Source organism: Musca autumnalis, unplaced genomic scaffold (genome assembly GCF_047663935.1).
Source record: "Musca autumnalis isolate F117 unplaced genomic scaffold, ASM4766393v1 scaffold_5, whole genome shotgun sequence".
Classification (NCBI taxonomy): domain Eukaryota; kingdom Metazoa; phylum Arthropoda; class Insecta; order Diptera; family Muscidae; genus Musca; species Musca autumnalis.
The window spans coordinates 69,713,520-69,725,227 of NW_027412088.1; the positions used below are offsets into that span (position 1 = coordinate 69,713,520).

At 31.3% G+C, this 11,708-nt stretch overlaps 1 protein-coding gene across 1 annotated transcript in view; it reads left to right on the forward strand.

Moving 5' to 3' along the window:
• The window catches only part of LOC141405816 (antigen 5 like allergen Cul n 1-like), a 39,639-nt gene extending 29,439 nt beyond the window's left edge, over positions 1-10,200 (forward strand). The window contains exons 3-4 of the mRNA XM_073990550.1: positions 9,480-9,727; positions 9,802-10,200. Of these exons, the coding sequence (XP_073846651.1) occupies positions 9,480-9,727; positions 9,802-10,054 (501 nt within the window). The 3' untranslated portion in view covers positions 10,055-10,200. The remainder of the gene's footprint in view (positions 1-9,479; positions 9,728-9,801) is intronic.
• Positions 10,201-11,708: the final 1,508 nt, after the last annotated feature.

Below are 11,708 nucleotides of genomic sequence, written 5' to 3' on the forward strand. Positions count from 1 at the left end.
ACGACAAACGATTAATTTGTCGTCGTGGCACATTAAAAACAACAGATCACAAATCATCCCAAAGCTTTCTTGGTACCTGTTCCACCCATTTTCTGCTGCCACATATGGTGCTGATTAGTCACAAATTAGCATAGCTGCCAGCCAAGCCATACATACCGTGGACCTGTGGATTTCCATAGCCTGCAGTACAAGAGATTTATTGAAAATGAAGATTGCATTGTCATTATTGTACCGTAATTTTTTGCTGACATTTAATGTCTCCACAGATTAGTTAACCGGATAAAGCGCATGTGCAATGGGGTTTGTTTGAACAATAAATATATGTTAATTTATTTAATTATTAGAAAGTTTATATATTTAAAACGAAAATAAGTTAAGCTACTTTTTGGTAGAAAAAAGTTTTTTTTGGATCAATATAATAAATTGTTTAAATATACACGGTGCGCCTTAACTAATTTTAAATGAAAGGTGCTTACACCTGGGAAGTTTTTGCAGATTCTGAAACTACAATGTTCATAGATGAGAAATATCAAGAAACACAAAAATCGCCGGAGGGATTTTCAAATAAATCGCCATTTAAGTTCACATGTTTAGGGGTTGTTTAGGTTTTCACGATTTTGCTGGGAAACCGCGAGTCCTATTTAAATGGGGCTAAGGAAAATGTTGTAGCTGTGAAAATTCTGCACAAGATTGACCTGTATGATATTTTCGTAGGTTTTACCGTTTTTGAGATAACTTCAAATTGAGACAATGCACTGACTGTATCGCCTGCTTATAAAACAATGTCTTTACTGCAATTTCCCAAATTAAACTTATATATCTTGAAAATGGTACAACCTAGGCAAAAATTTCAACATTTTCTTTAGTCCTATTTTGATATTACTTGCGGTTTCCAAGCAAAATCTTGAAGACTTAAGATAAAACCCTAAAAATTTGAACTGAACCTCTATATCTGAAAAATGGTAAAACCTACAAAAACACCTAAAGGTCAGTCTTGTAGAGAATTTTCACAGCTATAACATTTTCTTTAGACTCATTTCGATACGACTTGCGGTTTCCAAGCAAAATCGTAAAAAAATAAAAAACCCAAAAATTGTGAATTTTGATCGCGATTTTTTTAAAAATCCCTCCGGCGATTTTTTCTGCTTTTTATACCCTCAGCCTTTAGGCTATGAAGGGTATATACACTTTCATACGGGCAAAATGTGCCTCATCGAAATAATGGTTTTAGACCCCAAGTATGTTTGGACGAAATGTGTTTCAGACAATTTGGAGTCGATTGAGCAATGTCCGTCCGTCTGTCTGTCTGTCTGTCTGCCTGTCTGGCTGGCTGGAGCGCACGATAACTCTCGAACGGATAAACCGATTCGGTTCAAATTTTGGCTTTCGTAATATTTTACCCAAACTTAGTTTAAGTTCGAAGATGGGCTATATCGGTCCACTCCTTCCGGTACCTCCCTCACAAAAGTTCGAAAATGTTCGGAAAATTTGTGCGCACGATAACTCTTGAAGGGAGTAACCGATTTGGTCCATACTTTGCCCATCGTGGAGCGTGTACCAGACTTAGATAAGGTTTCAATATGGACTCAATCGGTCCACTCCTTGGGGTACCTCCCACACAAAATTTCGGAAAAGTTCAGTTTAGGGCCAGCTCTCGAATCGCTTTGATTTTTGTTTTAGCAGCTTGTATTCACTGCCCTCCATACGACGGTACAAGTTTCAGCAGGGGCAAAACCATACTTCCCGAGAGAATAGCCTGAAAGTTGCAAAAAAAGCGCAAGATAACTCTCGAACGGAACTGCCGATTCGGTCCAAAATTTGGCCTTAGTAATATTTTGTCCAACCATAGTTTAAGTTTGAAGATAAGCCATATCGGTCCACTCTTTCAGGTACCTCCCCCACAACAGTTCAAAAATGTTCAGAAAAATTGTTCGTACGGTAACTCTTGAAGGTAGTTGCCAAATTGGTCTATACTTTACACATCCTAATACATCTACCAGATATAGATCAGGTTCAAATATGGACTATATTTGTCCACACCATCACGTACCTCCCACACAAAATTTCGGATAAGTTCACTTTAAGACCTGCTATGGAATCACTTTGATTTTTGTTGAGACAAGTTGCATTCGTTGCTTCAATTACGATGGTAAAAGTTTTTTTAGGGGCAAGTCCATACTTCTTGAGCAAACAGCCTGAAGAGTGTAAAAACATCCTAAGGCACCATATGTTGTGGCTGGAGATCCACTTCCATAACGGTCAATGTCGATCCATTCCTTTTAGTATCTCCTCCGCAAAACTTTTGAACTTTAATCCTAATCAACATTGTTGTCGGTTCAAATATCCAAAATTTTTAAAACCCCCTATATACATACGTATTTTGGGATTTTTTTTTTTTTTCAATATACACAGGCTGAGGGTATATCTCTGTCGGCAAAGCCGACTGATACTTTTTTACTTGTTTTATTTTTCTTATCTATGAACATTGCTGTTTCAGAATCGGCGAAATCTTCCCATGTGTAAGCAGTTTTCATCAAAAGTTAGTTAAGGCGCACTGAGCATGATATTGCTTTATATGGAGGCGAAACAGTCAGTGCATTGTCTCAATTTGAACTTCTATATCTCAAAAACGGTAAAACCTACGAAAATATCACAAAAGGTCAATCTTGTGGAGAATTTTCTCAGCTACAACATTTTCTTTAGGGCCATTTACATAGGACTCGCGGTTTCCAAGCAAAATCGTGAAAACCTAATCAACCCCTAAAAATGTGAAATTAAATCGCGATTTTTAATGAATTTCTCATTAGAATCGAGCTTGATGATCAATGAATAATGCAAGTGAAAAAGGAAGCCGACGACGATTCGAACCCACACACCCACCACTATGTGACATGCATGTTTTTTAGTATTAATTTTTAATGAATTTCTCATTAGAATCGAGCTTGATGATCAATTTATTTATTTATTTGAAAATCCCTCCGGCGATTTTTTTTCTTGATATTTCTCATCTATGAACATTGTAGTTTCAGAATCTGCAAAAACTTTCCAGGTGTAAGCACCTTCCATTTAAATTTGGTTAAGGCACACCGTGTATAACAATACAACAGATTAACATGATTGTTAAAGAAGACCACTTCACCTTCAAAGAATACATACTAAGAGGTAGTTTACACTAGCCATCAATGTCATATGACACGAAATAAAAACATTCCAAATCGACCCACACAGACAATGTGGAGACGTATTTTCACTGTATTTTTGCTGGTGTAGACGCGAACATATCTCAATTTTATTTGTTTGGGTACCAACATATTTTTTATGTTAGAAACTATTTTTTACGGGTGGAGAGAGGATTTTTATCAAAGAGAGTAACAGCAGGGCTCTCGCGGCTGCGGAATGCGGTTTTATAATAAATGGTGGTTTGTATGCGGCCAAACACATGTGTTTCATGCTTTGTTACTGTTAACCAACGTAGCACGCGAAGGGGAAAAGAAAAAAATGTTCTTTTTTCTTCAGCTTTCTAAATACAATCATTGAGTATAGACGGTAAAGTGAGTGAATATATCAGTGTTTTGTGTTTTCTTTAAGAAGTGGTGCTTTCTAGTAAATTGAATGCCCAATCAAAAAGACGAATGGAAATATTTTATTTGACAAGGAAGAAATTGGTAATTACATCAATACATTTTTCTTACACATACATACATACATATGTATATTTGAAATATGGATGCACCTATTTATTACATTATATAATCATTTGATTCCAAATGCCGATTTCCCGCTAATGATTTCAACTTTGAGGAGAATGTATTTTACTTCAAAACTAAGAAGAAGCGTTCTACGATGTTTCTATATATTTTTTTCTTTTTAAAAGTGTGAATTTTTATAAATAATTTCATTCCGCCTTTCTTTTATTAAAGTCTGTTATGTATTTCTTTGGAATTTTTATGTACCTATGTGCCTGTTGTTGCTTTTGTGTTTGTTATTTCCATGCCTTTCAATAAACCACCGCCATTTATAAATGTGTGCATATGTTAGAGAAAGAAAGTGAGCGCTTACTCAGAGCAAGTGAGCATACATTTCATTGTGTTTTACATTGAAATTTACGCTCCAATGCTCTCAGTAAGCGCCCCCTGGTGCATGTGTTTGTTTTTTGTGGCTTTTGAGTTTGTATTTATACCAGCGTACGTAAAAATACTTTAAATAACCTTTCCAATCGTTTCGTTTCGTATTTTCAATAGGAACAATACAAAACGAAACATAACCCACGTTGGCCGAGCTCGCTGTTTAGTTTTGTTTTGTTTACATTCGTGAGTGCAAACAAAACGAAAAGCGAAAAGTACTCAACTCACAAGAGCAGATAGAAAACGGAATAGTACTAAACACATGTGAATAAATCAAAAACGTTTGGTGGTTGATAAAATTCACTGTGGTATGCTGATGCTAACTTATAGGGTTGTTAAGCAATCACATGTGCGTGTGGCTAAGTGTGTCATTGACAATACGCACGGGAAACGTTTCCCAAAAATACTTTTTGTTTCGGTGGTGAATGAAACAACTCGGCAAAGCATAGCCGAAGTTACAATTCAGCAATCGTTCGGTTTCTATCTTTTTACATTGAAAAGTTTGTGTTTTTGTTTTGGTTGTGAGAATGAAACGATTCAGAGAAGCTGAAAAGTTTGTGGCTTTGTGTTTGGTACGGGAATCGTTTTATTTGTTTCCGTTCATTGATTTATACAGTTTAACCTCGATTATCCGTGATAGAAAAGAAATGTTGGACTCTTTTCCATTTCTTCCATTTTCGTTATAAACTTCATTACCCGGGAGTAAAAACTAACTTTCCAATTAATTTGATTAAGCAAACAAAAAGTAAACAATCGAGAACTGGAAATTTTCCCGTATTACACAATTTGTGTATTTATGGAATCACAGAAACCATGGGACAAAGTCAAATCAGATGAATCTGATTATGATGATGATATCATGTATCCTTCTAAAACTTGGTGGATTACCGTAACAAATTTAATAAAAAGTGCAGATTTTCATATTATTGTACAATATTATGCCATTCATACTTAAAAATATGTTCAAAAGCTACATAAAAGCATTGCCTCCATTATCCGGGAAAATCGAAGATATCGCAATAGTCGCCAACTATTCATTTTTGCGATTTTAATAATAATGATGAATATCACAGCTTTGGTTGGGGATCTTCCAAAAGCAAAGACTGACTATGAAAGTAGAAAATCCCATCTTTACAATGATGTAAAGCGGGTTGGTGTAGGTGGCCAAATAACGGAGATATCGCAATAGTCGGTAATACATCCCATTTTTCCACTTTTTTTTTTGTAATCACGCTATAGGTCTCACGAAATTTTGGGTGTTAATGGGAGTCCTACAGATTTTGGGTGTTAATGGGAGTCCTACAGAGGAAGAAGCCTATTGATTTTGGTAATGGTCGGATATTATTCAGGGTTCGGAATGTGAAAAAAACTTATTTGGAGAAAAAGTCAACGTTTTATTTCAAAGCGAATATCTCCGCTTCTATAAGGGGTGTATCAAAGCAAGACCTGCTAATGAAATAGAAAATATCACCTTTGCACCGATGGTAGGTTGCCGTAGGTGGTCAAACAATGAACAACTTTTCATTTTTGCGATTTTAATAATAATGACGAATATCACAGCTTTGGTTGGGGACCTTCCAAAAGCAAAGTCTGACTATGACAATGATGTAAGCGGGTTGGCGTAGGTGGTCAAATAACGGAGATACCGCAATAGTCGGTAATACATCCCATTTTTTCATTTTTTGTGCAATCACACTACAGGTCGGAATTTTGGTCGGATCCTCACGAAATTTTGAGGGCTGATGGAGGTCTCTCAGAGAAGAAGCCTTTTGAAGGTTGGAATACATCCCACTTTTCCATTTTTATACCCTACACCACCTTGTGGTAAGGGGTATTATGTCTTTGTGCATTAGTTTGTAACATGCAAAAGGAAACGAGATAGACCCATAGTTCCTTTTAGGGATATACATAGAATCACTTTCTGAGTCGATTTACGCATGTCCGTCTGTCTGTCCGTCTGTCCATGTATTTTTGTAAACAAAGTACAGGTCGCATTTATTGTCCGATTCGCATGAAAATTGGGGAAGATAGTTTTTTTGGCCAAAGGACGAACGCTATTTATTTTAGTAAAAATCGGTTCAGATTTAGATATAGCCCCCATATATATCTTCGCCCGATTTAAGGCATTTGGTGCACGAAACACGCTATATATGTCCGATTTCAATGAAATTTGGAATATACGAAGCAATTTAGTCTAGAAATAAGTGTACCAAATTATATAGAAATCGGTTCAGATTTGGACATAGCCCCCATATATATTTTCGCCCGATTCAAGGAATTTGGTGCACGAAACACGCTATATATGTCCGATTTCAAGTAAATTTGGAATGTGTGACGGTATCTAGCTAGAAATAAGTGTGCCAAATTATATAGAAATCGGTTCAAATTTGGCTATAGCTCCTATATACATTCTCGGCCGATTTTAGGTATTTGATGCACGAAACGCGCTATATATGTACGATTTCAATAAAATTTGGAATGTTTGCCGGGATTTGGCCTAGAAATAAGTGTGCCAAATTATATCGAAATCGGTTCATATATAGATATAGCTCTCATATATATATTAGGCAGATTTGAGGTATTTGATGCACGAAACACGCTATATTTGTCCGATTTCAATGAAATTTGGAATGTGTGACGGTGGTTAGTCTAGAAATAACTGTGGCAAATCATATCGAAATCGGTTCACATTTGGATACAGCTTCCATATATATTTTCGACCGATTTGATGCACGATGAATTGATGATGAATTTTGGACTATGTGACGGAATTTGGTCTACAAATAAATGTGAAAAATTATATCAACATATGTTATGATTTGGATTTAGCTCCCATATATATTTTACATATTCACAGTGGTGTAGGGTATTATATAGTCGGCCCGCCCGACTTTGATCCTTTCCTTACTGGTTTTTGTTTGAGTTGTACTGACGATGCATTTAAATGCGTTTCAACACAATTGACCTTGTTTTTTTATTAAAAATTTGTTTTGACAGCAAATGATGACATCAGTTGGTATTATTGTATCGCCTTCTTTCTTGCACCATGGTATATACAGTTGGAAACGACTGAAATAACGGTTTTAGACTCCAAGTATGATGAACGAAATTTGTTTCAGACAAAATGTTTGATATATCGTCGGTATCATGCTTAAGTGTTCCATACGCCATTTTCACGTTTTGAGATAATCGAATTTTAATGTTTGCGTCACAACTGCTTGTATCTGAATAAAGTAAATATTTATATTTTTAACAAGATTTATTATTAATAGTATATAGAACATCTTTGCCAAAATTTTGACAAATATCTGTTGGAATAAAATAGTTTTAGAGAATTGTTCCATATCCACCCTTATGACACATATGCAAAATATTGTAAATGACATGGAACAAAGTAACAAAAAATGTTCCTATCGTTGCCTCAATAAATTCAAACCTTCTAAGTCGAAAATTAAATTTTGATTTTTGGAATGTATTTTTAAATTAGTAAGTTATTAAAATATTAATTTCATACCTGAAAACAACTTAAACTTTCGATCCAAAAGGTGGATATCTCGGAAACTAGAGCAGATTGGAAAAAGACGATCACAAATTCAGAAAGAGCATACGCGAAAACCCTGAAAACCACATATATCTTAAAATGTCAAAAATGGCGTATGGAACACTTAAGCATGACATCGACGCACAATGTCGCGAGTTCATATTAACTGTGGCCAAAAATAGAAGGAGTTGTCGTACGTGCATCAATTTTGGTACACGTACCTATTATTGACTTACAATCTTCAGGACAAAAAACCGTACCTCCCGATTTTTGGTATTTTGAATGTGTTAGACACAATGACCAACCGAAAGTATTCAAATTTTGTGGTTAGTCTTCGGCAGAGGTATCAAACATTCCAACTGAGAATAGTGGGCTTAGGTCCACGTTTTGATATAGCCCCCATACAACGGTACCTCCCGATTATCGGTATTTTTAAGATTTTAGCCTCATTATTACACCGAAATTGCTGAAATTTGGTATTTAGTCTTCGTAGGGGGCATTTTACCTTCACCTTGAAATTTGTCTGCATAGGTCCACGCCTTCATATAGCCCCCATAGGACGGTACCTCCCGATTTTCGGTATTTTGGAGGTTTTAGCCTGATTATCACACCGAAATGGCTGAAAATTGGTATTAAGTCTGAGTTGGAGGACTTACAACCTTCCACCAGAAATATGTCGGTATAGGTCCTCGTCTTCCTATAGCCCCCATAGAACCGTGCCTCCTCATTTTCGGTATTTTGAGTGTGGTGGCCTCAATATCCATCCGATATGACTGAAATTTGGTGTTTAGTCTTCATATTGTTTGTGAGCATATCGAATATATCAAACTCTTGCCTTTATATATGAGATATTTCCTTTAACAAATTTTTTTGACCGATTAGTGGTCAAAAAGCTGTCAATTTTTTGTAAAAAATCGAATTTTGATTTTCGCTGTTCACAATTTTTTTAAATTGATATTTTTAAAATCCTCTCGTTTTAAAGTAAGATTATTAAGTACTTAATAAGCCCACAAAAATATATGATGATCGGTTCATTCGTTTTCGCGCTATAGTCAACACCGCAAAACGATTTTATAAAAAAGGGGGTATCCTCTCAGTGAGGTGGTCGCTGAAAAAGAGAAATGACACATTCGTCTGTAAACCTCTGCAGCTGGGACCTTTATATATTTGAAGTACTTACTTTTTACTACTCACACAGCAAAAAATATCGATATGCACTTTTATACAATTTTTTTCCCACTCCACTCAATTTAAAATTTGCTTCAGAAAATTAATAAACTTAGTAATACATGTTTGGCTAAATGTAAACACCATATGATTAATATTTACATGCAAACAAAAGTGTAGCCAAGTTGATTACATCCCAATAGAACTTAGGAAAGCATTTTGCAGCGACCGTTACTTTTAAATTTTAAATATTAACGCATAATATAATTTATTAATTTTAGAAAAAAAAAACACAAAAATACGTATTAACTATAATTGTCGGATTTAAATCCTCATATAGCAAAAACTACATCACGTATCAGTACCAAAATTCAGATTCTTCTTAACTAATACGTTTTCAATCACTCCCCATCAATAAATTTGTTCAACGACGTATTTAGTTTTTACCATTTTTGGCCACGGTCGTGACACTGTGCGACGATATGTCAATGATTTAGTATACATATTGCATGTATTTTGAAACAATGTAATATATTTTATTTATTTGGCTGAGAGTACATCCCCTTCAGCACAGCTAACTGATACTTTCTTACTTGTTGGTCTACTCTTTCATTTTCCAAAATGTTCTTCTTTTTCTTCTCTTTCAGATATGGGATGAAGAGCTTCAATACTTGGCGGGGTTAAATGTACGCACCTGTATACTGGATCATGATGATTGCTATCACACCTATCGTTTTAAGAATTGTGGACAAAATCTATGCGCTATTTCACGTTTAAAATATGTCCCGTTAAATGTCACCAATTTAATAGATCAAACGATACAGTTGTGGTTCGATAATGAACATCACTTGGTGGATAGTTCGTACGTGAATTCCTTTAGAGTAGCTCCCCATTTGTAAGTAATAAAATATTATTTATAAAAAAATGTTTTTTTTTTCTAATTTTAATATTCTAATTTCTCCCTTTTAGTGAAGACTATGGCCACTTTACAGAAATGATTGTTGATCGCAATATACGCCTTGGCTGTGCCATACTGCAATATACCCGACCGGAGTATCCTCATGTCCATATCTATCATGTTGTGTGCAATTATGCTTCAGTTTATGCCTTGGATACACCTCTCTACAAAGTTGGTCGTCCCGGTAGTGGTTGTATAACTGGTGTTAATCCGCGATTTCCTGCCTTATGTTCAGTTAAGGAATATTTTGATCCAAACTATTGAAATTTTGTTATTATGTAAACATATTTAAAAATTTTTAAATTTTAGTTATAACCTTTCGTTTAATCTAAGATTACTGTTAAGCTCGTATTATAATAAGAAAATTAGTTTATAAGTTGTACAAAAAAATAAAAAATGTGGGAAAACAATGCATTTGTATAGATATTTTTGGAAGACAAATAATGTACCATCGAAACAACAATATATGGGGAGTTCTGAATGAAATCAGACACTTATGCAAAAGTGATTTTTTGATTTTCTTCATTTTTTGCTGTGTTGATGCTGCTCATCAGCAAAACATTTCACTGTATTTTCAGATGTTTTTGGATTAAAGGTTCCAGATAATGTCGTCCCTTTTCAGGATCGAAAAATGAAGCAGTATTTAAGATGTTTTGTATTTATGTATTTATTTATTTATTTATTTATTTATTTATTTATTTATTTATTTATTTATTTATTTATTTATTTATTTATTTATTTATTTATTTATTTATTTATTTATTTATTTATTTATTTATTTATTTATTTATTTATTTATTTATTTATTTATTTATTTATTTATTTATTTATTTATTTATTTATTTATTTATTTATTTATTTATTTATTTATTTATTTATTTATTTATTTATTTATTTATTTATTTATTTATTTATTTATTTATTTATTTATTTATTTATTTATTTATTTATTTATTTATTTATTTATTTATTTATTTATTTATTTATTTATTTATTTATTTATTTATTTATTTATTTATTTATTTATTTATTTATTTATTTATTTATTTATTTATTTATTTATTTATTTATTTATTTATTTATTTATTTATTTATTTATTTATTTATTTATTTATTTATTTATTTATTTATTTATTTATTTATTTATTTATTTATTTATTTATTTATTTATTTATTTATTTATTTATTTATTTATTTATTTATTTATTTATTTATTTATTTATTTATTTATTTATTTATTTATTTATTTATTTATTTATTTATTTATTTATTTATTTATTTATTTATTTATTTATTTATTTATTTATTTATTTATTTATTTATTTATTTATTTATTTATTTATTTATTTATTTATTTATTTATTTATTTATTTATTTATTTATTTATTTATTTATTTATTTATTTATTTATTTATTTATTTATTTATTTATTTATTTATTTATTTATTTATTTATTTATTTATTTATTTATTTATTTATTTATTTATTTATTTATTTATTTATTTATTTATTTATTTATTTATTTATTTATTTATTTATTTATTTATTTATTTATTTATTTATTTATTTATTTATTTATTTATTTATTTATTTATTTATTTATTTATTTATTTATTTATTTATTTATTTATTTATTTATTTATTTATTTATTTATTTATTTATTTATTTATTTATTTATTTATTTATTTATTTATTTATTTATTTATTTATTTATTTATTTATTTATTTATTTATTTATTTATTTATTTATTTATTTATTTATTTATTTATTTATTTATTTATTTATTTATTTATTTATTTATTTATTTATTTATTTATTTATTTATTTATTTATTTATTTATTTATTTATTTATTTATTTATTTATTTATTTATTTATTTATTTATTTATTTATTTATTTATTTATTTATTTATTTA